Source organism: Branchiostoma floridae, chromosome 7 (assembly GCF_000003815.2).
Source record: "Branchiostoma floridae strain S238N-H82 chromosome 7, Bfl_VNyyK, whole genome shotgun sequence".
NCBI classification, from domain to species: domain Eukaryota; kingdom Metazoa; phylum Chordata; class Leptocardii; order Amphioxiformes; family Branchiostomatidae; genus Branchiostoma; species Branchiostoma floridae.
In genome coordinates this window covers 5189774-5215501 of record NC_049985.1, presented here as the reverse complement: position 1 = coordinate 5215501, position 25728 = coordinate 5189774, and the positions used below count along the sequence as shown (strand labels likewise).

The 25728-nt window shown below is 41.6% G+C and overlaps 4 protein-coding genes across 6 annotated transcripts; 1 reads left to right on the top strand and 3 right to left on the bottom strand.

Moving 5' to 3' along the window:
• Positions 1 to 77: 77 nt before the first annotated feature.
• Positions 78 to 6321, top strand: LOC118419548 (kelch-like protein 25). Of its 2 annotated transcripts, none has more exons than XM_035825981.1 (4): positions 78 to 234; positions 603 to 742; positions 1671 to 1871; positions 2425 to 6321. In XM_035825981.1, the coding sequence occupies exons 1-4, from the start codon at positions 154 to 156 to the stop codon at positions 3383 to 3385; spliced, it is 1383 nt and encodes a 460-aa protein (XP_035681874.1). In that variant the 5' UTR covers positions 78 to 153; the 3' UTR covers positions 3386 to 6321. The 2 variants fall into 2 exon arrangements, with proteins under 2 accessions (XP_035681874.1, XP_035681875.1); XM_035825982.1 differs by having other exon boundaries at positions 181 to 238.
• LOC118419351 (leucine-rich repeat-containing protein 15-like) lies at positions 5951 to 8064 on the bottom strand. Its single transcript, XM_035825712.1, has 2 exons — positions 6998 to 8064; positions 5951 to 5979 (listed from the first exon to the last, which is right to left on the bottom strand). The coding sequence occupies exons 1-2, from the start codon at positions 7836 to 7838 to the stop codon at positions 5951 to 5953; spliced, it is 870 nt and encodes a 289-aa protein (XP_035681605.1). The 5' UTR covers positions 7839 to 8064.
• Positions 8065 to 11334: 3270 nt separating this feature from the next.
• LOC118419350 (tripartite motif-containing protein 2-like) lies at positions 11335 to 17714 on the bottom strand. The gene is made up of 3 exons (XM_035825711.1): positions 16373 to 17714; positions 13259 to 13533; positions 11335 to 12816 (listed from the first exon to the last, which is right to left on the bottom strand). Exons 1-3 carry the CDS (start codon positions 17712 to 17714, stop codon positions 12184 to 12186), a joined length of 2250 nt encoding a protein of 749 aa, XP_035681604.1. The 3' UTR covers positions 11335 to 12183.
• Positions 17715 to 19364: 1650 nt separating this feature from the next.
• Positions 19365 to 25648, bottom strand: LOC118419544 (kelch repeat and BTB domain-containing protein 8-like). 2 transcript variants are annotated; one of them, XM_035825975.1, is made up of 5 exons: positions 25252 to 25648; positions 23544 to 23804; positions 22853 to 22992; positions 21546 to 21746; positions 19365 to 21146 (listed from the first exon to the last, which is right to left on the bottom strand). In XM_035825975.1, the coding sequence occupies exons 1-5, from the start codon at positions 25504 to 25506 to the stop codon at positions 20246 to 20248; spliced, it is 1758 nt and encodes a 585-aa protein (XP_035681868.1). In that variant the 5' UTR covers positions 25507 to 25648; the 3' UTR covers positions 19365 to 20245. The 2 variants fall into 2 exon arrangements, with proteins under 2 accessions (XP_035681868.1, XP_035681869.1); XM_035825976.1 differs by lacking the exon at positions 25252 to 25648 and adding an exon at positions 23968 to 23992.
• Positions 25649 to 25728: the final 80 nt, after the last annotated feature.

The following is a 25728-nucleotide window of genomic DNA, read 5'->3' as shown; positions in this document are numbered from 1 at the left end:
AGATTTTTGGGCCCTAAAGCCCTCTCAAATGTGGTAAAGAATAGCTTGCCCTCTTTGTTGCTACTATTGTCTGTGTTTGTACTGTGTTTGTGCCATCTAGCAATCCATGATGGTACTGCAGCCTTGGAACAGTTTGTGTGTCTGGACCAGAAAATGTGCCGTCCCACACCCCTGACATCCCAAGAAACCCCCCATGCCTGTCTTTTGAATGTTGACCTGCCCGGTTTATGGACAGTGAGTAAGGAATGTGATTTTGATTTGTTTTCTTTTGCTCAGTCATGTAGTTTTTCATATAACACGTTTTTTGTTTGTCTATACTTTCTGTTGCTTTGTTGCTTATACATGTGTATGACTCATGTTACATCTGCCTGTGTCACTTAATTTACAAGTTGTTACAAGTTTTTCATTTACTTTCTTTGAATGTGTGTGTGATGTTATTGCTTTTATTGTTTTGTGTATTGGGCCCCTTGAAAATGGACCACCCAGCAGGTATTTTAATAGTCAAAGTGTTTTTTGTGCCAGGAATGCCATGTACCCACAGATCTTAAATCTGGTACCAGATTGGGGTAAGTACTGATGCATTATACTCTGCACCTCCACAGTTTGCTACCCATGAGGAGTTCTGCAGTTTGAGTGTTGATCAGCTGACTGAGATCATCAGCCATGATGAGCTGGATATTAAAGAGGAGATGACAGTGTGGGAGGCTGTGGTGAGATGGGTGCAGCACAGCAGGGAGGACAGGTGGGCATTATACAAAATATTGCATTGCAACTCAAGAAATTGAAGATCTCTTGCAGGTTTAGACAAGTCAACTTGTACAATTGTCCAGGGCAGTAAAGTGCAGATTGGGCGAGTGGATGTTCTTGCGGGGAAGTAAAATTTTTCCATGAGCGAGATTTTGATATTCACGTACTAGTTACTTTTCACAGTGATGGCATCAAACATTTGTCAACACAGAACGAAAAACAGAGCCAATGATAAAAGAATTCCATTGCTGGAAGTGGAAACACATGGAAGAATGTTATTCTAAGTTTGGGCAAGTAAAAAGTTTGTCCTGGCAAGTATTATTTTGTATGTACTTGATTACTTGCCCACTAGGACAAGTGATCTTGTCCAACCCTGCCATGCAGGACCTTGAAGACAGAAAGTGAGATACCGGTAAGCAGCTCTGAGACCTTTCTAGGATGTTTGTCCTAACTTCCTTTCTGTGTCCATGATGTGCCTAGTATGTGGAAACCAGATACACTACTGCATTCAGATAACTACTGACAATCAAGCATATAATGCAGGTTCTAACATTCATAAACATTCATTCTCCAAGTTTTAATAATTCCGCCACTTTGAAAAACAGGATGTTTGGGATATTTCTAGTTCAGCATCCCCGAGGCATGCACAGTTTAGATATGCAGGCATGTACATGTATTATACTGGGGGATGTTGTGTTGGAGATCTTTTAACATGTATTCTTTGGGGGTGGTGGATATATGTGACCTGGTGGTAGTTGTTTAAAAATGGCCCTCTGTATAATTAAATGTATTCGGTAGTGAAAAATGACCCCACCATACTGTAATACATACTGAAATAAAAGCATGCGATAGGCTGTAATGCAATTAGTTGGATTCCACTGTATATTGATTGTAATGGGTAACCTACATCTTGCGTCCTGCAGACTTCACCACCTGCCCAGTATCCTCCCTCACATCCGCTTCAACCTGCTGACCTCAGATGACACGGCAGCCATCTTGAATCACCCTCTGGTCAGGAGGGATCCTGGGAGGTCCGTCATCAGGAACTTGGTAAAGGAGACTTCCAACCTACCGAGGAGACTTGGGATGGACTCGCTGGAAATGGCTGTGGTTTTCTGTACAAGGTCTGTAAATACCTGACTTTTGGGAAGTTCGACATTCCTTGCTCATGTCATTACAAATTTTGTGGTCCCGTAACACATATATGCAGTACAGTCATAAATTATACAGTACATATATGCTGACTTAATTCACCTCACCTCACCTAGTCCCTTTAATTAATTAATTAGACATATCATTTCTTGGGCTATATTTATTTGAAGACTTTATTTCATGGATGACACCGGTGCATGCTGTGATTTTGTCCGAAACCCCGTCGGGGCTTTTAAAGTTTTAACAGATAAATTATACATAGTGAAGGTATCCCAGCACAAATAATTATAGCAAAGCTAGGACACCAGCAGCCATATCTGTGTTATATTTCACTCCCTATTTTTGGAAGAGTCCATTTTGCACGGTGGTGTCCTTGGAAGAGTCCATTGCATGTGATAATATGGTGTCACCATTCAGGGACAGGTCTCCTTGTGCAATGTTGGTTGGTTGGTTGGTTGTTTGCTTGCTTGACGTTCTGACATGAATTTTCACTCATGACAGTTTTTGACATTTTGTCCTGTCCAGGACCAATGAACATGAGATCCTCTACATGAACCCTCGGGCAGGGGAGTACATCAGCGGCAAATATGATTTTGAGAGTCTGCCTGATGCCCAGGCCATAACAGTCACCAGCAACAACGATATTTACGTCCTGGCAAAAGAGCCGTGGGAAAGTCACTCGTGTCTGTTTCAGTACAACCACACAGACGATGCGTGGGAGCGTGCAATCCCATCGCCAGTGTGTAGTCCTGACCGAAAGAATTTTGCAGAGCACAAAAAGTACCTCGTTGAAGTCAATGGGATCTTATATTACCTTTGCGTGGTAAGTACAAGGAGCAATAAGTCATTGCGGGTCACAAAGTACAGCTGGGAAACAGACCAGTGGCAGGAGTGTTCACAGCTGGAGCTTGGCGAGGGAGAGGGTGAACAGGTAATATTGCCCTGTGGTCCGCACATCTATTTCCTCATGAACACAGAAATGCATCGCTACAACCCATACAAGGACCGCTGGTTCAAGCGCACGCCACCGCAAATCGTTCCTCGACTCTGCACAGCCGCTGCGCTCAGAACAGAGATCTTTTGTGCCGATCTTTACTTCAGGGAGGCCATGGTGTACCATACAGATTCAGACCATTGGCAGATTCTTAAAGGCTGGATGGATGCAGGAAGCGTTGAGACTGCCCATACGCCCCATCTCTTTGTCTTGGAGAACCAGCTGTACTTATACTTGGAACGCTATGACATGGCTTTAGAGACAATTGAAGACTCTTTCCTATTTGTGTATGACAAGTCCTCAGAAGCTTGGAGTTCTAGAGGTTTGAAGCCCACCATATTTGAAGTCGGCAGCACACACGTGGATATGTTGTCTGGTCCCTTGTGCCCTGTGGCACGCATGTACCTTCCATGGCTAGAGAAGAAGGGCATAGACAGAAGACTAAAAGAAGCTGACAAGGAAGAGGAGGAATGTGTAGTACACATGGTTTAGATCTCATATATCATTGAACAACAGGGCAAACACCTTGGAAGGTATCTCTTCAAGTTCAACATAGCCACAGACAATTTCAATAGAGATATGATTGCACTGTCCAGGACAGAATGACTAATTATGTGATTGATTTAAAGACCCATGGTGATATGTATTTTATTTTTCAGGGAAAGCTACAACATGTAGCCTCCCTTGCAGAAGGAAGGCTGGTTTCTGATATTTAGCATAGGATAAGGTTCTCTAATGAGGGGTGAGCATGGAACTCCGGCATTAGAGAATCTTAGCCAATGCTGAAAATCATGAATCAGCCTTCCCAAAAAAATAAATGCCAGCACTGCTAAAAGTCTGAAAAGGAGGCTAACACATGTTCAAACAAGATCACACTTTTTTTTCTCCAAATTTTTCTTCTTCATGCCATACATCCTTTATCATCTTCGACATAATTATATTTAATTAATTTCAGGTGTATTTGTTTGTGCGTGTGCATGTGTGTATGTGTGTGAACAGAATAATCTTTGATGTAATGGGCCCCCTAGCAGTTTTCTAAGCTACTGCAGCAGAGCTTCTGTTATTGTTTTGGACTTGCTGTAGTCGTGATTTTAAAGTGGTTAAGCAGAGAGTAAGTGCTATAAGTTTGGGCCACAGGGGCTGATTTTGTTTCAAAGTTTAGAGGACAATAAGTCAAAGATTTTGATGTGTGACTGACCCAGGTATACTCACAGTCGACAGGGCTAACTACAGCTTTATTTATCTAAACTGTTCTATTCTATTCATTTATTCTATTTATCTAAAGCCTTTTAAACCTACAGCGCTATCGCCTTGTATAAAAACTCAATCGCAGGTAAATCATTTGATGCGTGTAATGGTGTTATATGTCATTTGTGGTCATATTCCCACTCACTCCCTGTCACTCCACTGATAGTGCATACAAATAACCAACCCAAACAAACAAGCAAACACCATGTACGTAGTTAAAAGACAACACTGAGTTGCTGTCAAAAACTTTATTGTGGGAGTGCATTAACCTTTCAACTTGCTACATACATGACATATAAAGATGATGGTTGGTACATTTTCTGCGACAGACTTTATACAGCTGTTTGTGTAGTAACCTGTAGATTAAATAGTTGTACACATTATAATCATTCTTAAAAGATGCAGCATCACATGAATTGTATTATCGTAACGATGCTTTGGTAACTTTTCTTCATGATACTACACGGGTGTTCCAGATTAATACATATTATGTATGTCCACAATACTCCCATAGATACTTGTACATCTATAGTGGGTTATACGTAATGCTTTAAATGAATGTAAAATTACAATATGATACAAGTGAATGAGCAAGAAGTTGCATTACATTATTACTTTATTATACAATTAATTCAACATTTAAAAAAGCAACTTTCTCCCCCATTTTCGAAGTTCGCAGAGAAACCTGCATGCAAATATTTTTATAAATATGTTTTCATTTAATTAAGAAACAATAAAAGAAGATCTACATAACGTGAATTTTACTTTTTTTGCTTCTTTTGGTCTATTTGACACTCCAGATCTAAAGGCCTTATACATCCTGCTTTGTCACCATTACCGTTTTACATAAAGTATTGAAAAATTCATTATCTTAATATTCTGATGTTGAATATTGTGAAGAAAAATGCTACGTTACTATTTACAAAGAAGCTTGGCTACGATAGACAATTTCTCATATTTACATGTACATCTTGGCAAATGTCAAATATTCATCTATTTATTCAGATTTTCAGATTTGAAATGTTCTGAGAGGATCCGGTAACATGAATATAGCTGTCCTCTACCAGGCCGGATCCTCTAATATATAGAAACATAATTAGAATAAACAAGTTTATGTTTACCTGCCAACAAAGCAGACGTGCGCGGATCTAGATATCATTATTGTCATGGACTAACTGAGGAGTGACATCTTCTGCTCTCCCATAATCTTTTCCATAGAGGATATGAGCAGCAGCAGATTTTGCCTGTTTACCGTTATTATGGTAAATTGCCGGTGAGGCGACAGACACTGCTTCCTCATAAGATTGGGAAGAAATATTTTGAGCTGCCTCAGCCCCATGGATGAACTGACCTGAATTGAGAGCCTCATCGCCATACACATGGTTAACCAGAGAAGACACTGCTGCCTCAGCGCCACTCTGATTAACGGCCTGGGGGGTATCATATCCATTCTCAAACACATGCCCCTCGGCTTCAAAACCAACAGAAACGGAATCCTCGTCATTGTCATAAACATGTATCTGAGCTTGTTCCTTTGTACCTGCTCCCTCGTCATTCCCATATATGTTAGCTTGTTCGATTGTGCCTGTTTCATTGTCATTATCATATACATGATCTTGTCCGTGTGTACGTTTTATAGTTGTGCTCATGTTGTTAGAAATATCGGAAGATGCAGAAGTTAAAGAAGGCTTTCTTTTCCTGCGCAGAAATAGACTTGAAATAATACCAAATATAATCATGACTACGCCAAATGTACTAGAGCCAACTTTTAGGGAGAAGACTAACGTGTCAGCATTGCCTTCTGTCTGGTCAGGCGGAAAGGACGCAGGCGAAGCGAACTGGGGGGAAACTGAAGTTGGGCTTCTGATGTCAACAGTTAGTGTGGCAGACATGAATCCAACAGGACCTAATGCAACGCAGGTGTACATACCAGCATCTGCCTCTGTAACATCTGTTATGGTGGTAGTCAGTGTGTCATTAGCCTCTACGGTTACTCTTCCACTTGTCTCAGCGTTTGCGTTGAGCCCAGATGGGAGAATAATCGTCATCTTTGCTGAGGAGATTCCCGAAGCTTCACAGACCAGACGGAGAGTGTCCCCCCAAAACAATGTTTCATTCTTGATCTTTGTGAAACTCAGAGTGATCGGGACACCATATAGTGTGGAAAGTGTTGGCTTTATGGCAACAGCGCTGCTGGTTCAGTAGTGAAGAAGAAAATAGGTCGTAATGGTAGGTAGCATAGGAATTATGAATATAACAGAGGAGAAAGATGGGAGTCAGTAGGACTTGTCAGGGCAAATGTTGAGCCTGTGTGTGTGTTGTCTGTACCTCCAAGTGATGAAGTTGTTGCCATTAACGATGTTGGAATGTCAGTGTATGATTGTGTAATTGGTGGTGCAATTGATGTAATTTGACTATCAATGTAGAATGTGGAGAGAGCGGGGTCAGTAGGACTTGTAACCACCGTGGCGTCTGTACTGCCAAGCGGTGAAGTTGTTGCCATTGCCGATGTTGGAATTTCAATGTTAACAAACAGTGTGGAAAACGAAGAGCCAACACAATTTTTTGCAATGCAAACGTACAGACCAGAATCTGATGTAGTTAGGTATGTTATGATGATAGTACCATTCTTATGCACAGTAACTCTCCCATCCGACTCAACAGTTGCGTTTCGTCCAGATGGAAGAATGACCATAATGCCAGGTGTAGGAATTCCTGAAACTTTACAGACCAAATGCAGTGCTTTTTCATGCAGCAGTGCGAGATCGTTGCTTTTTTGAAAGCGCACGACAGACGGTTTTTCACATATCAATTTTTTGGGATCTATATGTTGAAGTTTTCGCCCATAGAAGTTACCAGGTTCCTCACAGATGATTTTGTCTTCAAACAATTGGGACATGGCCAACCTTAACCTGAATGCAACCATCCTGCAGTCACACTGCCAGGGGTTGTTATGCAGTTTTAATCCATATCTAGTAAGCTTTGGTAAGTTTGAGAATGTGTCAGGCTGAATGCTAGTCATTTGGTTAGATTGTAGATGCAATGCTTGTAAGTTTGGGAGATTTGAGAATACAGCAGGTTGAATCTTGGTTATAAGGTTGGAGTCAAGCTCTAACCTTTGGAGTTGAGGGAGGTTTAAGAATGAATTAGGCACAATGTTAGTTATCTGGTTTGAGGCCATCTCCAACCGCTCGAGCTGCGGTAGAAATTTGAATGTATCAGGTTGAATGTAGGTTATTTGGTTGGACTCGAGGCCCAGCTCTCTCAGTGTGGGTATCTTAGAGAATGCATCAGAGTCGACTTTAGAAATCATATTTGAGGATAGGTCCAATATTCGAAGCTTTGGTAGATTTGAGAATGACTCGGGATGGAATTGACTTAGATGGTTGTTCTTCAAGTACAATGTTTCAAGCTTGGGTACTTTTGTGAACGCGCCAGGCTCAATGTCGGTTAGTTTGTTACCTGTCAGGTACAAAAGCTCAAGACTGGGAAGATTTGAAAATGTGCCAGGTCGAATGATAGATAGATTGTTTTTGTCCAGGAACAAATCTTTCAGCTTAGGTAAATTTGAGAATGTACCGTATGTACCATATGACTGGATGTTTGTTAGTTGGGTGGAAGTCACACTCAAACGTTCAAGGTGAATAAGATTTGAAAATGCCCCAGGATGTACAATAGTTATTGGGTTACCGAACATAATCAGTTTTGTCAAACTGCTGTACCTTGAGAGGTCAGACGAAGATAGGCTTGTGATGGCATTGCGCCCTAAATTAAGGCTAGTGATAGTACTAGGTAGATCTTGAGGCACCGTGCTGAGGCCTCTGTCTCTGCAGTTACAGACTGATGAACAACTGCTGCTGCAGGCTGTGGTTGGTCCAGTTTTCAAAATGATCAGTAGAAGAACCAGCAGTCTCTTTGGCCTGTTGGACATTTTACCTGTAAGGAAATAGAATCATTGCACAGTGTGATAAACATTTGCTACTACAGCCTGCGGCCGTTCCGCCTTCCGTAAAAATAAAGAAACAAATGAAAGATGTCTGTTCAGCTTTTCGTGCATTTCCGTTAAAAAAACGAAAATTAGATCGTTTGGTGCATCTAAAAACACATTTTGCCTCGCGCAAGAAAACCTTTTGCTGCCGTTGTGGTAGTTAGTGATCAAGATGACTCATAAGGGGAAAAAACTATTTTAGGTGTCAGCTATGTCAGTTAGGACATTTGCATAACAAGACCGCTTCCCATCATCAAGGCTATCAATTTGCTGATACATGTAGCAATGTTATATCCTACAATCACGTTTTAACGCATATAGAGAAGGGAATGACATATATTTGTCACCACTTTAGCCTTGCGGATATTTCAACTTCATTGGAAGGTGCAATCAGTTGGGCCGATCGACATTAGCAACAACAAAGGGTGACCATTTTGTACAATGTCATGTTATAGATAGAATATCTGACGTCGGCTTTGTTATTGACTTATCGTTTCAAGTAGCGACAAATGATCAGTCTTAAGCCCCCTTCACACGAGATCACGAATGAGCGGGAATGCCGTCGGAATGAAAATGCTTTTCTATTCCTGACAATTCCTGGCAATTCGTAGTGTGTTCCAGACATTTTAACTGCATTCCAGCTATTTGTGCCCGTTCTTTTGGGTGGCCCGAAAGTTTATGGCATGTTAAAAACTGTCGAGGTGCATTCGAAGTGAAGAAATATCGAATGGCATTCATAGTGGATTCGAAGTGTATCTTAACTATTCTAACTGCAGTCTGACCGCATTCTACGACATTCAAACATTATTCGAAACATTCTTATCTCATTCGATGGAGAACCGAAACGGAAAGCCACCTAGAATCCTGCCAGAATGTGGCCGAAAGAATATCTGGAATGCAGTGAGAAAGTCTAGAATACACTACGAATTCACAGGAATAGAAAAGAATTTCTATTCTGACGGCATTCTGGCTCATTCCTTCTCGTGTGAAGGGGATATTAGGTTCATTTGGAATTCCCATCCGAATGGCCCCGAATGTGGCACGGATGTTGTAAATACTTCATTCCGGCTGGTTTTGCTTGATTCCTGCTGATTCGTTTTCAGTTTGAAGGCCCTATAAAGACCAGTCGATTCTGCAGATGGGGATTTCCGGATAATACTACTTATTGTACACCTGTATTAGACAAACTTGTGTTTAAGTCCCCTTGATAGATCATGCATTCAGCAGAAAGCAGAGAAGTCTGGATAACACAGAGGGGCAATCAAGTTTTTGTCAAGACAACATTGCCCTAACCATACACAGCACGCATGTATCCCAATACGCATTGTCAAGGTAAGACCATAGCAAGCAAATTTTGTGGATCCTCTGTAGACGGCAAAAATAGTGAGATAAGGCGAAACAAAAACAAGATGGGAAAAAAAAACAAGATGGCTAAATATTCAAAATAGACACCATAAACGTTGTTAACAAGACTTCAATGGATAAATCAATGACATCACAGCCAACACGGTATTCATTCCCTGCATTGAACGAATGTAGTGAAAGAGACACTAATGTGATATACTGGTATCACTTACCAAGTTGGCAACTACACTCATGGCTTCCATATTGGTGCCGCTTTTAAAACTATCCAACAAGTTTCACTTCCTCAACTGCAGTATTGGTGTTGCTTCTACAAGTTCAATTATTAGGTACAACCTATTTTCCCATTTTGGTACTTAATCGTACTTTTGACCATTCCTCCAGAATATTTTTTCAAACCAGGCGAAAATTAATGAGTGCGTTGATGTCATCCATATAATTTACTTGCTGTGGCCTAATGTGCCATTTACCCTCTACTCTATCCATAGTTCCATATAGCCACAAGACACATGGCGAACACACGTTACAAGCGCATGCGTATTGTGTCGTTTGCTTATATAATGTTGGCAAGCGGTTGTATTGATCCAACGTCACAAAGGACCGAGGCAAATAGTCTAGAAGTGCTCACAGTTTGTAAAGCGTCATCTTCCAAGTAAAACACATGCACAGGTTCACAAGACGATGGGTCATACAAGATCCCCAACTCTCCGGTCAACTTAGCAGTCTCGTTTTAAGAAGGATTGCAAGAAAACAAAAAGATGGAATCTGTACTGTTCTAATGTTCAAAGCAGGCGTCGGCATGATCAAAGCCGGCCTTGCATATTTCCCTGTTTGATTTACGCCTACACGTACCAAAACATTGGTAGACTAATCTGTCTTTAGAAACCTTTATAGACTAATCTACCTTTAAAAATCTTTATACAACTGATTAGATTTCTCTCTTGACACGTCATCCATTTCTCTCTAAGTCAGACTAAGATAGGAGACAAATGGAAACATCTTGCTATAGACACATGAAAATAAGACTGTAGAATTTCTTATGGAGTATGCATTGCGTGGTTTTCCGAGAGAGTTCTCTCAAACTGCTGTTTTTACACAAGAACAGAACACAGCCAATCCATAAATTTTCAAGTTGAACCACTAGGAAATTCTCCATATCGTTCTGGCACCACCCAAGCACATTACGTTTGTCTATCTGTAGACTATTAGAACGCTCAACCAATAAACAGGAAAGAAATTTAAACAGGAAAGAAATTCAAGAAAACAGCCCCCCACCCCAAAAAAAAGCTGTTAGATGGTATGTTGATACCTGCCCCAAACCAGCCTTTTCTACGTCTTGTTTATATCTTGTTATGCATGCTACATTTACGGGAAAGGTGGGTCAGAATCAAAAGTTACACCAACCTGTTTTTCACTTTGTTTTAGCAGGCTTTCATCAGTTCTTGTTGGACGCAGAAGCAGACAGTCGGAATTAAGCTCGTCGATATCGGTGTGTGCGTGTGGGTGGAGACACACCTCATTACAGTCTGGGTCTTGAACAGACGTCATTTGGAGCATGCGCAGTGTTCGGTTTGTGACGTGACGAAAATAGCCCCTGTCTTTTATTTTGGAAAATCGTATTTTTAAGAGAATTTTGTCATGAGCAAAGAATGTTTAGTAGTGAAAGAAAAGGTAGCATATTGCCTTTGATGCGTTACCAAAAACCCTTGCGATTTCGTCTTACATTATGATGAAGGGCACAGTTGATATTGTGCATGATATAAGTGGGAGGAATGATATTTTGTAGAAAAGGGTGTGTCCTTATTTTGGGACATTCTCACATCAGATATTAATGGCGGGTTACTAAATAGTTTGTTTGCGGTTTGAAAGTACCTAATACCGAGAACTAGGGGATTGCTTTTCGGGCTTGATTTTGCGTTGTTTACCACTGATGGAAATGTGCAAAAATGACGCGAATACGTTGAAGATAAGTAGCAATCTGAATGGAGATCTCTAAATTCAGAATATTTGCAGTTGCGTGCCGAAATTCAACAAATACGACCGATTAAAAGTTTACCTACTTGACATGTTCCCTAGGGATGGGGGGCGTATGCACAAATAGAAACACCCACACACGCACTCAAGCACAGAGAGAGACAGACATACAGACAGACAAACTGACTGACTGAATGACTGTCTAAAACACGTACATCTGTATCATACTTACCCTAAGGCTGAGGGGTACGATCACAGGCATCCAGGATGCTCACAGGCGGGATCTAAAGTGGGATATTTTCAGGGACAGGAGCTTTGTTCAACTTTACCACCGCAGACGCTGTTACACTTCATCAAAGACATGCAGCGTGAGTAACTTATGGGACGGTAGGCAGGAGTGTCTAGCGCAGGGAGACATTCAGGCAAACTTGGTATTTGCTGTAGTACTAACGTCGTCTTTTCTGCCATGTCTTTTTACTTCTTTGTGCCAGCGACGTGGGTTTGCAGTTTTCAGTCTGCTTAATTTTCAGCTCTGCATGATTATGTAGTAGTAGAAGCTCATTTTTGCTGTGTCCTTTTTGTGCGCGTAAAGATCCCGCAGAATTTCTATACAAGTTGAAGCTGACTCTGAATGACTATGAATCTTCCGGTGACATAGAAAAGTGTCAGTCCTACAGAGTCTTATAAACAGCCATGTCAATCATCCAACCAGGACCTACTAGAAGCTAATGAGGAGGTCGTCACCTGGCTGCAGCACTGACACGGTGCGATATGATGATGTCAGAATAGCCTGGCGTGGAAATATTGTTACGGTATTATCTGTCTTCCTGGTCACCACCAAATGTCCATCTGGGCCCAGAGCAATGCCCCACGGGTACGAAATGTTCACAACTGTACGGGCAAACTCCCCGCTGCTTGTGAACATGTCTACCTTATGCTTCAACCAGTCTGCCACAAAAATGTGACCAGTTTTGTTTACGCATATGCCTCTGGGTACAAGAAGTTTCCCTTCCCCCTGTCCATAGCCTCCAAATGTAACCCTATGCCGTCCAGAAGGATCGTACACGTGGACAGTGGACTGTGCAGTGTCCACGACAACGATGTTACTTGCCTGGTCGGTTGTGACGTAAGAGAATTCTGCCTTCAATCTCCCAGCCGCTCCGAAACGACGATAGACCGAGCCGGTTGGCTGTAGAATGAAAATCTGTGTGGCAGCCACCACGATGATGTTGTTGTTGCGCAGGTCCACAGCGATGCTCGGGTAGCGAGTCCGGTGCTGGACGTCGAACGTGGTTGCAGTTGTCGGTAGGCCGTTCTTGCTGTACTGTACCGCATGTAATACCTGTTGTGTCTACCGTCAGAACAATAACAAAATAGATTAGCATAAAAGTTAATCCGCGTAAAGTGCAATGGTCTTATGATATTCATTTTCCATTGTACAAGTGGCGACGTTAATACTTAAGTTGACTTGAGCTCGCCACCACTTTTTGAATTCGTGTCTGTCCTTTCATTATGTTTTTCATGTTTCTTCTTTCATAAAAAAAATGATATGCGACGGTAAAATTTATGATTTAGTTTACTAGCTCCTAGTTAGTAACGTTACTAATCGTTATGTTAGAATACTTATATATAGATGATTAAATTGTATGGATCATAATTTGTAAACTGTTCAAGAAGCCAATAGTTTAAAACATCATCTGGAAAATGTAGGAAGTTCGACGGGTGGTTGCGATACTTTGCAAGTTCAGCTAAACATACTAAAATTTCGCACTCATTCACGGGCGGATGCTCACCTTTTCTCTGTATCCCACCGCCCAAACATGCCCTTTTCCATCCATGGCAACATCGTAGGGTTCAATCTTTTGTCCTTTGCCAGCCGGCAGGACCGTTGGAAAGAGGCGGAGATAGGTTCCCTCCATGCTGAAGACCTGGACTCGCTGGTTGCCGAGATCAGTCACGAATATCTCATTATCAGCAGACACGGCTACTCCGTAGTTTCGTGTGAACTTCCCTGGTTCCGATCCTCCACCACCAAAGACGACCGGGTCCGCCCGTCCTCCATTGGTCTCTGCAAGAAGAGATCAACAAGTATCGTACATATCAATATTGACCACAGTAAAATCCTGATTAACATTAGCCATCCGGCTATGGATTAACAGTCCTATACGAGAATGACAGTCTCTGCCACAAATGCATATATTTGCGCTTTAATTTCTTTTATACTGCGCAGCAGTCTAGGTTCTTTTGGACACGCGTCCAACTGGAACAGTCATGCACTTTGTTAGGTCCTACCAGTGCTCTGTACCCCAAAACATGATGGACCATAAACTCGGCATGTGTTTTTAAGCTTGCAACAAAGCTTTCCACAAAATCATATTTTTGCTGCCTTTCCGGTAAATTTTGGTGCCATCAAAGAATGTACTTAAAACAGACCAACTCCATATACATCATGTAGAAGTAAAATAAGATCCATAGACTGACGTAAAATTGAAGATTTACTAACTGTACACATTTCACATGTATGATTCCAGTAGTATTGTTACCATTGGAGTAGGATGGTAGTGTTGGGGTTGTTTGCACAGAAGAAGAGCTGTTGGTAGAACTAGTGGACGTTACACTATCCCCTGTTGACCCCTCGGTGATGTAGCGTGTAGGGAGACCCGGGGTGTAAGGAGTGTCCGGAGCAGAGTGATCAGGGATGGAGATATTGTCCGTAGCTGATGTTAACTGTAATTTAGGTAGTGAAAATGCACGGTCGTCAAATAATTAATGTGTTGAATTTTACGTCATCTCGGCAGCTGTTGGTGCATACGGCGGCGCCAATCGCATTTCAATAACGGTGTAATCACTACAGTATAGGGAGCTAATTCATTGGCAGTGATGTGAATTCAACTATCCTACTTTGTATCCTACGTTTTATATGCTAAGTTCCAAGCAAATCAAGCAGTACATGTATGTATTATTTTTAATGTCTTTGGTAAGATTGGGCCGGAACTCAAACGGCCTACCGAATGCACGGCGAATGCTCACTTGGCCATTTCACTGGCCTAAAATGTGTTGCATGAGTAGTTGCGTGGGAGGTGTCTAAAGATGTCATCGCTTGCAGCTCTTGCAACTCATCAGTTCCACATGTTGTAAACGTTCTCATGTTTTAAGGACGAGTGACACGTATTCAGTTGTGGTCAACCCAATTTTTCAAAGTCGATTGGAAAATATGAGAAAACCCAGAAGATGAGAAACGCCGCAACTCACCTTGGACATTGGGTTAGGCGTTGTCGTATTACCAGAGCTGCAACACACTGGATGTCCAGGGGTGGTGGAGGATTTTTCCATGGCTGGTGTCACGACTATGACATCAAGCTCAACGAAGAGAACGAGAAACATTCATGCCTTGAATTACTTACAGTTATCAACCCAAAACTGAGTTAGAATTCGCTTTTCCCAGAATTATTACAACGAAAATTCTTACTACATGTAACAATAGGGAAAAGGAACAGACGGGGAAGACCAGAAACGTAATTAGGTTTAGTGCTTCCTGAACAAGAGGTTATACGAATCATTATAACAATTATTATGATTTGTTTATGACATTCCTATAACTATATATGTAAAGACAAAATAACATCAAACAGAGCAAAAATGCAAACCGATGTAAAAGAAAGTAACAAAAATTAAGATGCTGGTTGACAATTTGGTTAGATCGTTAATTGCAAATCTTATACCTTATGACTAGTTGAAAGGTATACACAGATACGTTAACGCAAAAAAGTGGCACAATTTCAATATTTTCATTTTTTGTTTGTGTATACATCATTGGAGGGTTGACCTTTCTCCGTTTAAGGCAAAAGCTAATGAATAGTCCTACGTTTCGAATGATTGGTGGGTTTTTGTAGTTGTAGTAGGAATATATTTTCAAATTTTTGAGATGGTGAAAGTTCTCACGGGAAATTGAGGTAAGGGTTTCAAAGAGCTTTGGGACATTTGCAGGTGAAATGTACTTATTTTTACACTGCATCTAAAGATAAATGTGGAACTCGTTGCTACCAAGTACAGTGAGGTCATACTCACTACAAGCATTGAACAGCGTAATCAAACTACAAGCACTGTTCAGCGTAATAAAACTTCTACCGTGCCGCGTTTAAGCAAAACTGGTGTGTTACACCATGGGGGTCATGCTGGCTACAAAATTAATAAAAGCCCGAAAAAAATTTAAACATAACAAAGAGACGCACTACAGCAGCATATGGCATTGCAAGATCTTGGTTTGTTTCTTTTTCAATCTTTTGTATTTGGATCTCCATTATTGTTAAACTTAACATTATTTATCGTTTCACTATTCTTCCTGGAATCCGTAACAATTCGAGTACACTAAAAAGAAACAAAACCTATACAGTTTGTAAACAGAAAATTTGAATATATCAACTAAAACTTAAAAGTGAATTTAAAAATGGTACATTAACAAAAATCGCGACGCACCTTGTGACCGACCTGCACTCTTCCGCTGAAGTATAATCCGGCGAATGTGAAACAGACGAGCAACACAACCATGAAGATGATTTTCCCTGCATGGCGGCGGCACAAGCCGTAACACGCGTGCATGCAGGCCAGAAAACCTGTACCTATCATTTGATGGGAGGGGAAAAAATAAGCTGTAAGTCAGTTTGCGGTTTGAACTGTGCATGCGCGAGGTCAAAAGTGAAGACCCCTTTACTATTACTTGTTTCAATGCTTTTTGACATATTTGGCATATCACAACGAATCTCGCGGTTCGTTCACAGTTAAATCCAGGAACCGGCTTATATTATGATTGACGAGATATTTCGGATCATGAAATTGCGCAAGAGAGGGGTTGAATACACGTAGAAACGGGAACGCTGACACATTAAGGAACAAGACACGTGTCTTACCACAAGTAGGTTGTTGTCCGAAGTTTGGCTGGTACATCGGATTCGGGTTTAATGCGTTTTGCCAGTACATCGGGTTTGGGTTCAGCGAAGCTTCATGCCGAGCATCAATCCCGGCAGAGGCCGAAGCGTTGGCGCCAGTGATGGCCGAGTCACATCCTTCCAAGCTGGCGGAGATGTCATTCCTGTTTCTTGTCGACGTATTCGATCCGTCTGTACATTTCTTCACAAATATCGTGTCTCCCTGCCCCATGTAGGCAACAGCGTACGGTTCAATATCGCCATCGTCATCAGAAGGGGTGGGTGGAACAAATGGTGTGTTCCCTGTTAAAGTATAATCTGCTGCGCGCAAACTGTTGCCGTCTTCTTCTTCTTCCTGGTATCTAACAGCATATGGCTGGATAGAAAGGCTATCATCACTGTCAGATCGCCTCATAGAAGCTTCGTCACGGCTCTGGGATGCAGTATTATTTGGTGGCAGGCAGGCGCCGGCATCATGCTTAGCCGAGGCAGTCTCATCAGACTTGAGATGTGGAACAGCATGTGGTTGGTGGCAGGGATTGCCATCGTTGCTGTCGGCGGGGCTCAAACTCAAAGGAACAGCACTACTATGATGAGGGTGACTCCCTGCATTCCCATCACTGGTAGCTGTTGCAGTGGCGGTTTCATCATCTATGAGACGGGCCGCGACAGAGTGTTGAGTAAGAGGATCACCCTCATTGTTGGCTGTTTTACCATCATGCACATGAGAATCTACAATGCGGGAATTCTGACCAGCCGAATCGAGAGCAGAATCAGGGTGAACGTCTGGCTGGTCCATCGGTGTGGTTTGTGGGTACGTCGGGTTGGGGTTTCGGACGTTTTCTGCTTCACGCTGATAGATCGACTGGGATGGCTTGTATGTTGGGTTCGGGTCCCGGATGCTTTGCAGCAGAGTTGGCTTCAACATAGGGTTCAGGTCGGGGTTGCTTGGCGACGTGGTTGGCTTGGACATGGGGTTCGGGTCCGGATTGCTTGGTGAGTTGGTTGGTTTGGGGGTGGAATTTGGGTCCAGGGTGCCAGATCGCGTGGTTGGTTTGGGGGTGGGATTTGGGTCCAGGGTGCCTGGCGGCGTGGTTGGCTTGTCGGTGGGGTTTGGATCCAGGGTGCCTGGTGGCGTGGTTGGCTTGTTGGTGGGGTTTGGATCCAGGGTGTCTGGTGGCTTGGTTGGTTTGGGGGTGGGGTTTGGATCCAGGGTGCCAGGCGGCGTGGTTGGCTTGGACATGGTGTTCGGGTCCCTGTTGCTTCCCAGCTTGGTTGGCGTGGGTGTCGCAGGTTTTGGATCTTGCGTGCTTGGCAGCGACATTAGATATGGATTTAGTTGAAAACTAGGGATGGAGATTTTAAGTATTTTAGACTCATATGTCACGTACTGTAAAATTACACGAAATGTGATTTTTTCATGTACTCAGAATATTGCTATTGATTGTTCAATGTCAAATTCTATTTGTATTGTCTTTGTCTCTGTCAGCAGGGCCAGTCATTAGTAATAGCCACAGGCTAGATGGGTACCCCTGGAAGTGCGTGCTGAATAGCCAAAAGTTAACCAATCAATAGATAGGTAAAATAAAGGCAATTGACGCAGGTTACCTTGGTTGATATAGTATCAGGCAACGAATGTTGTCAGATTCAAGTTTTCTATAACACCTCTGTTTTCATCATTGAAACTTTATTTTGTTTACCTTCAAAACTTCAACAAAAAACAAAGAAGTCAATTGGTGCGGCATATCAATCGACAAATGACAATTTGCCAGGTTCAATGAAAATTGCCTCTTTATACAATTACCTCCCGATTTCGAGAACCAGACAATTTCCGATCAGTTATTCACGTGTACATTACTGCTGTAGCAACTAGTTAAGTTTTGATTAGTGTTAGCATAGGACACCATAGGAAACCTAGGAACATACGACTCTTTCAATGTGGGGGCGTTGGTGCGTTGTTACCAGGTAAATCATTGTTCTCTTTTGAAGAGTCAACGAAAGAAATTATGCAATTCTGCTGTACCCCACCTTTCATCTTTAAGAAATAATATAACGTGGTAAATATGACTTCAATGTTTACCATTTTGTACAGTAGAGTACATAACTAGTAACATGACAAAAGCTGCAACTTTCCAATAAGTAAAGGAAATGTCGCATAATATAAGAATTCTTCGTTGAAAGTCTTTAAAAAACTGCATGTTTTGATTCCGTAACTTTTATCTAAGTCTTAGTCTCCCGAGACAGAAGGGTGCCAGCTACAAGTCATTGTTCGTTCTTGTAAGACATTCTTCTCATTTGTCAAGACAATATATGCACCCCTACGTATTTTAGCATTTGATACATTGCGTACTTGGACGTTTCTACTCACGGCGTGGCTTTTGTAGGTCGGCTTCAGCGCCAAGTCTCAAGGAGAGACAAACGTAGAGTCTGCGAGCGACGGCGGTCCAGTCGTCAGCCGCAACTCAAGTTTTTGTGTTGAGTGACATCTGGTGGTGATGGTTATGAAATACATTTAGGGAGAGTTTAATTTACGTCCATGATGCAACAGTTGGGACAAACCATTCCTTCATTGGAGGTACTTGAAGTTCCAACACATTTTTTGTATAAAAGAAATACAGTTGTAATCTTTAGTCAATTCTAAACTAAATATTCAAAATGTCTAGAATTTTAAATCTTCAAAAGACAATCATATGTCTATTGCTAGTGGTTTGCTATATTTTGCCTCCTTTGAGATGTTCAAGCTATGGACCAGCAAAAAAAAACAACACCTGAATAGACAATGTACTGTCACGTGTCTCACGTGTCATTTTTCGTGCACTGCCATGTGTGCCACGGGATGTCTCTTAATTATCCCGGACCGACTGCTCACTGTTTTGAATTATTTATTATATTTGAAGTTGCTGCTGTTTTGGCCATATACAAAACAGTCGTCAAGAGCAATAGTGGGGTTCATTAAGAAGACAAATTAGGTGTGTGATTTGGCATTTGACATCTATTTATTCGTACATTTACAATTAATAAACAAAACATAGAGCAAAAAAGAACATGTGCTAGTGAGAGAGAAAAAAACGTCGGGCTTGTTCTACTTCATCCTCCATCAAAGCTAAACTATGATAATATAAAGTTAACAAATCAGAAAATAATAAATCGTTATAAAGGGATAGTGTCCATTGTATACAAAAAAACAGTTTCAACTTGTTGATCAATTTGGAAAAGAATAGAAAAATAAAAATACTTATACAATGACTCACAGCCAGTTAAACTAGCAAACAAACTAAATAAGACGGTCTTGACACTGCCATGTTGTTAGATTGGTTCTGCACCCTGTGTGCATGCATTTGTAACATAACAGGATTTCACGTGGTCTGACTAGATATCACAACACTAAAGGAAATAGAAAAATACAGATGAAGCCTACATATCACTATAGGTCTGTAACCAATCACAAATGATTATTCTGTTCGGAACCTAACCTGAAACTAATCGTACCTCTATATCAAAATTTACTGCAAAATGTATATATATAAATGTTTCTATAAATCCAAAAAAGTTAACATAAGGTAGTCCCAGAGACTTTTGAGGCCATAGCGGCAGTAGTTTGTCCAGAGCACGGTATTGCCACTATTCGAAGGTGAAGTACAAACTCTAATTTCACTACCATTTACATCCAAAAACGAAGTCCCATTGCACTGAGTAAACAAAGTTGTGCTACTGGTAAGTGCCTTTTCAAATGACACAACATCAGGGGTATGTCAAGAATTTGAACCCAGGACCTCTGGGTTGGTTCTGGGTTAGCCATGCCACCCTAGCCATTATGCCAACACAACGCCACTTTACCTGTTGATCTTCTGTGCTCTATTTGTCCTCCCCTTTTAGACATGGTAGGTACATGTGCGCAACAGGCAACAGGAGTCCTGACACCTTATCTACATCCTTGATAGGCAAGGTGGCCCTCAAGCCTCTAGAACTCCAAGCATCTGAAGCCCTGTCATACACAAATATGAGAGAGTCTTCTGCCGTGTCATAGATACCGTTAAACTGTTCTAACAATAAGTACAGCTGGTTCTCCAGGACAAAGAAATTGGGAGTAAATGTGTGGTCCATGTACATTGGTCCTGCTCTCCAGCCCCGAAGTATCTGCCAGCAGTCTGACTCTGTATGGTACACCATGGCTTTGGTGAATTCATGATCTGCACAAAAGATCTCTGCTCCGAGTGCGGCAGCTGTGTAGAGATGAGGCATGACTTTCGGTGGAGTCAGCTTGCACCAGCGGTCCTGGTCTGGGTCGTAGCGATGCAAATCTGTGTTCTGAAGGAAGTAGAGGTGTGGACCGCAGGACAAAGTTGTCATGTACTCGACGTCTGCTTCTCTGAGTTTTAGCCGGGAACACTCCTGCCATTGGTCTGTCTGCCAGTTGTACTTCCTGATCCACACTGATGCACTGATTCTCCTACTTACCACATAAAGGTAATATAAAACCCCATCAGCTTCAACAAGGCACTTGTAGTGAAGCCCCAAGTTGGTGTCTTTTTCAGGCCTATACATTGAGGGTGGCCTGGCACATTCCCACATATTGCCTGCATGGTTGTACTCTAACATGTACAAGAGATCGGGATCCTCTGGTTCTTCTGCCAGGATGTAAATATCATTGTTGCTGGTAACTGTTATGGCCTCGGCTGAACGCAGACTCTCACAATCGTAACTGCAGCTGATGTATTTCCCTGAACGAGGGTTCATGTAGAGGATCTCATTGGAGCTGGAGGGACAGCAAAAATTTAATGTAAATGCTTTAAAGTTCATGGTGATTTAATCTGTAATAATTATCGTAGAAAATTCACTGTCATTCTATGATAGATAGCTCTATAGTCTATACTTTTATGACAGCTGTGTAGCAGTTTTATAGCTACAATACAGTGCAGTAATGGTGGTTTCAAGTTTGGGGCAAAAAGTGCCAACACAGTTAATTTTGTATCTGTAACCTGTATCTCTTCAACATGTAAATGTGCAATAAAGGTCTTCATTTAAAAAAAACACTGCAAAATTTAAAGAAATATGGTACAAATTAATGTCAGGAAAGCAAACAAAAGTGCACAAGGAACATTCCAAAGAAGTGGAAATAAGTCAAGTACATGACATTGCACAGTAATCAACTGACCTTGTACAGAAAAGAAGAGCCATTTCCAGTGAGTCCATCCCAACTCTTCTCGGTAGGTTGGAACTCTCCTTTACTAAGTTCGTGATAACAGTCCTCTCAGGATCCTCTCTGACCAGGGGGTGACCCAAGATGGCTGCCGTGTCGTCTGAGGTCAGCAGGTTGAAGCGGATGTGAGGGAGGATGCTGGGTAGGTGGTGTAGTCTGTAGGGTACAGGGTAACAAGGTACTAGGGTTTACCAATAGGCTAAGCTACAAGGAACGCGAAGTCTGCCAGCTGAAACGCAAGTTAGGAAAGTGTGCAGTATGCACTTCATATGTTATATATTGTGCAAGAAATACAGTTGGGTGGGAAAAACCTCTCGGTCTATTCTCAAGCTGCTGATAGTTGTTATCGTTACATGAGATTGTGCAATATGACAATTAGTGCAATATATGAGTTTTGCAATCTTCTTGTGCCATATGTTTAAAGAATTTTAAAACAGTCTGTATCTGAGTCCGATGCACACGATTGTTCTTTTCAATATGTTTTACCTTGCGCCCTCTGCACATCGTAAGTCTGGAAAAAGGGCTGGCCTAGGTATTTTAATCTTTCATCTTGTATTTGTATGTCAATAAAGATGATTCTGATACGTACTACACATGTGCAATGTCAAAGGTGAAGGTTTCTACTTCCTAAACAGTTCTTGTCTACAACACACTTAATCATGTCTAGATATATTTTATTTATGTCTCAGTGACCTTAACCTTTGACCTATTACCCACAATGCACCACCCTGCATGTGCAGTTCAAACCATGAACTGACTTATAGCAATCACGTTGCTGAAGAGAATCTGCATCTGTGTTGTGTCATCATTTATCACCGCAGAACACAAAATGCTACAGAAGCTCATTTTTCTAACATATCATTGTACAAGCAATGCAATGAAGAAGAAAAAATGTTGATTTATTTTGGAATATCGCAGGTATGAAATTTGTGGTTTTGTAGTAAGAATCCCATATTGCAATGACCTGCTAACCTGAAGAACCTAGTCACAGAAATAAGTCTTGTATTTCTTCAGCTTTTTTGACCCTCCATACTGTATTCTGATTTTCTTTTAATGTGATATTTTGTATGATATTGTAGATTCTTTACTTATGCAGAGGTTTTTGGTGGTTTTAAATTTGTGTTTGAAACAATTCTGTAGTGCTAAGTACTCATATATGGGATACACTTTTGCGGAGTGAAGAATTCACACTTAGGTCACTGGACAACAGCACAAAATAAAACCAGTACAAAAGTTTCAGAATTGACAGTTTATGTACCAACCTTTCCTCCCTGTTGTGCTGCACCCATCTCACCACAGCCTCCCACACTGTCATCTCCTCTTTAACATCCAGCTCATCGTGGCTGATGATCTCAGTCAGCTGATCCACACTCAGCCTGCAGAACTCTTCACTGGAGACAAACTGTGGAGGTGCAGAGTACATGTACATGAGTGGCACTGTGCAAATTTGTGTCTTGATACTGAAAATTTGCAACCTTTCCAGTGGTTCAATTTTTTGCAGTTTTGAGGTGCCTCTCTATCAAGAATTCTTAATGCCGGGTATATGCGTTCCCATTGTATCACAACTGTACTACAGATCTAATTGTTTCACCTGTGAATTCAAAACAGTGCAAAAATTTCATTTTCCCTCCTATTGTGAAAAGTACACCACAAAAGTAAACAAATATACTGTGAAGGCACAGAAGAAAGTTTCATCCTATCAGTTATTAAGTGAAGTTGAGTCCTAAAAATATTGTTTGCACATTACTATGACTCTAACTTTTGTAGAACTTTTCAAAGCTGATAGAGAACATTGTCACTGTCCCGAAAATGTTAATACAACTTATACAAGGGAATATTCTTATACAAGGACACTTGTTTCAGCCTGCCATTGTATCAAATTGGTTGTCTACAAAAAACGTCACCCATAGACAGTGTTGGACACTCTTAATCAACCATATTAACAAGACCAACCTTAGCAAAATGCCTACAGACCCACTGTCGACACCGGTTCAGGACCATGTCCACAGAGAAGGCGTCAGCAAAATTGTACATGTCCACACAGGTGGAACTTGCCAAGCTCATGACCATGTAGCTGCTGCAGGTGTCTCTCACATAGTGCAGTTGGAGGAGGTCGGCTGCCTGGTACATGGGCTGCACTTTGTCCAGGGACATACGGACGGTCCCCGTGTAGATGTAACTCAGAATCTCCTCAAACATGCCTGCATCCAAACCCTGCAAGTATTAGGTGTGTAAAAGTGGATGTGTTATATATGCTTATGGGCGGTTATGCTTGATACTCATTTTCAAAAGAGTAGAGTGAGAAAATAGGTGTAAAGTGACTTTCACAAGGGCACAACATTGTGTCATGCTAAAATTAAAAACCCAAAGGCTTTACTTAGTTGATCATTTGCATGACATCCTCTGGTCACTGCAAAACTGAGGTGAGCGGGATGGGGTTTTGTGCGCGTGAAAAAGTTGCGCGTGAAAACTTGCGCGTGAAAAATCTGCGCGTGAAAATATGCAAATTAGCTGATTCCCAAGGGATTTAAAAAGTTTTTGCAGTTTAATACTTAAAAGCTCAAACAAGATGGCGCAAAATGGAATCAAGGATCATATTGCTGCATTCTAGAGTACAAAATCTCAATCTGAGTGCTTTTCAAGTGATTTTTCAATGTTAAGTTTTTACGCGCAAAAAAGTTTGAAATTTGCGCATGAAACAATCTGCTTCAAAAAAGATGAAATTTAGCTTCTAGAATTTAGAAAAGCCTCAAATTGTTATATTATACAATATAAAACATCATATGTGTAATCTTTCCATGTATTTCTGTCCAATTTACTTGATTTTGAAATTTTCAAAATATGCAAATTAACCTATTCCCAAGGGATCTAAAAATCAGTTTTTTTCAAACCAAAAATTAGGTAACAGATGGGAAATTATATCATAGGTTCACATTTTTATGCCTTAGAATTCCTTGCTGCACATTTTCTGACATATTTCAGGAACTTTGTTTTTTGACGCGCAGATTTTTCACGCGCACGCGCAAATTCTTCACGCGCAGAAAACCCGTTCCCAGGTGAGCATTAATGCATGAACTTCTATATCATAACCCTGCATGAAAAATAAGGTAACAATGTACAAATACCTATTGTGAAGATACAAGAAAATGTAGAATAACAAAATGTACATAGGATAATACACTAAATAACATTCTGTTTAACCAAAGAGGTTAACTCACATACAAAACACATTTACATGTTAACCTGTGTCCTAAAACTGAGTGACTAAAGGAAAAAGGAACCAAATTTGATGCTCAGACAACCACTCAACAGACTTATTAAAAAGTGGGGAGGGGGGGCAAAATCAGCCTAGGGGCCCCATGGCCAGTCGGCCCAGGGGAGCCACAGCACCGTACCCGCGACGACGCATACTTTCTTAACCCGTACTTTCCGTCAGTGGAATGCTGTGTCCAGCCCCACAGTTGGGTGTACTAGTAGGTCTGCCCACCTTTTGCCACCCCCCACCCACCACTCAGCCACAGAATGGGGTAATCAAAACCAGAAGCGTTCACAAGAGGGTCCATCTCGGCTTTTCCCATCCTCTCCCCCGTACTCCTTCTTTCTTACTTTACTAATTACTAAATGTGCCTGTTTTGCGCCTTCTGGTCCAGCTTTGCCATACCTGCAAAACAACTGTCTCCTGCCGACTTTCCGCCATGCCACTTGTAAACATGGCCCTGAAGTAGGGGCTGGCCGCGGACAGAACAAGCCGATGGCAGGGGAACTGGTGGTCCTCGACTTCAATAACGACATCCTGCAGTACCCCAGCCTTCTGTAAGTCAGCCACAGTTCCAAGAAACCCGTCCCTATAGCTATTGTCTTGGAAGGAACGAGGACAAACTTCGCTGACGTGGGGTTCTTGGTCTGCGGCAGCCATGTTGATGATGATTATGGCGCTGTACCTCCCAAGTGGATCTTCAACTTCGAACTTCCGTGATTACCCGATTACCCACTGTCACATATGGTTGTTGTTGACCAGTTGTTCACCTTCACCTAACGATTTCACGCGTCACACTATGCAATCCTCGCAATTAACCACTATGGTACTATGGAACGAAGCAAATTAATTATGCAAATGAAGCCATAATTAGCATTTCTA

Coding starts and splice junctions, on each gene's coding strand:
- LOC118419544 (XM_035825975.1), bottom strand. CDS start 25,506: ATGGCTGCCGCAGACCAAGAACCCCACGTCAGCGAAGTTTGTCCTCGT. Junction 22,993..23,543: donor TCTGTAGGCATTTTGCTAAG/GTTGGTCTTGTT, acceptor GCACCTCCACAG/TTTGTCTCCAGTGAAGAGTT. Junction 21,147..21,545: donor GCTCTTCTTTTCTGTACAAG/GTCAGTTGATTA, acceptor CTGTCCCTCCAG/CTCCAATGAGATCCTCTACA.
- LOC118419350 (XM_035825711.1), bottom strand. CDS start 17,714: ATGTCGCTGCCAAGCACGCAAGATCCAAAACCTGCGACACCCACGCCA. Junction 13,534..16,372: donor CGGACAACAACCTACTTGTG/GTAAGACACGTG, acceptor CTCTTCTTGCAG/AGACCAATGGAGGACGGGCG. Junction 12,817..13,258: donor CGGTGGGATACAGAGAAAAG/GTGAGCATCCGC, acceptor TTCTGACGGTAG/ACACAACAGGTATTACATGC.
- LOC118419351 (XM_035825712.1), bottom strand. CDS start 7,838: ATGTTCGGTAACCCAATAACTATTGTACATCCTGGGGCATTTTCAAAT. Junction 5,980..6,997: donor AATCATCTGTGAGGAACCTG/GTAACTTCTATG, acceptor GTTTCCCCCCAG/TTCGCTTCGCCTGCGTCCTT.
- LOC118419548 (XM_035825981.1), top strand. CDS start 154: ATGTGCCGTCCCACACCCCTGACATCCCAAGAAACCCCCCATGCCTGT. Junction 743..1,670: donor CAGCACAGCAGGGAGGACAG/GTGGGCATTATA, acceptor TGCGTCCTGCAG/ACTTCACCACCTGCCCAGTA. Junction 1,872..2,424: donor GCTGTGGTTTTCTGTACAAG/GTCTGTAAATAC, acceptor TGTCCTGTCCAG/GACCAATGAACATGAGATCC.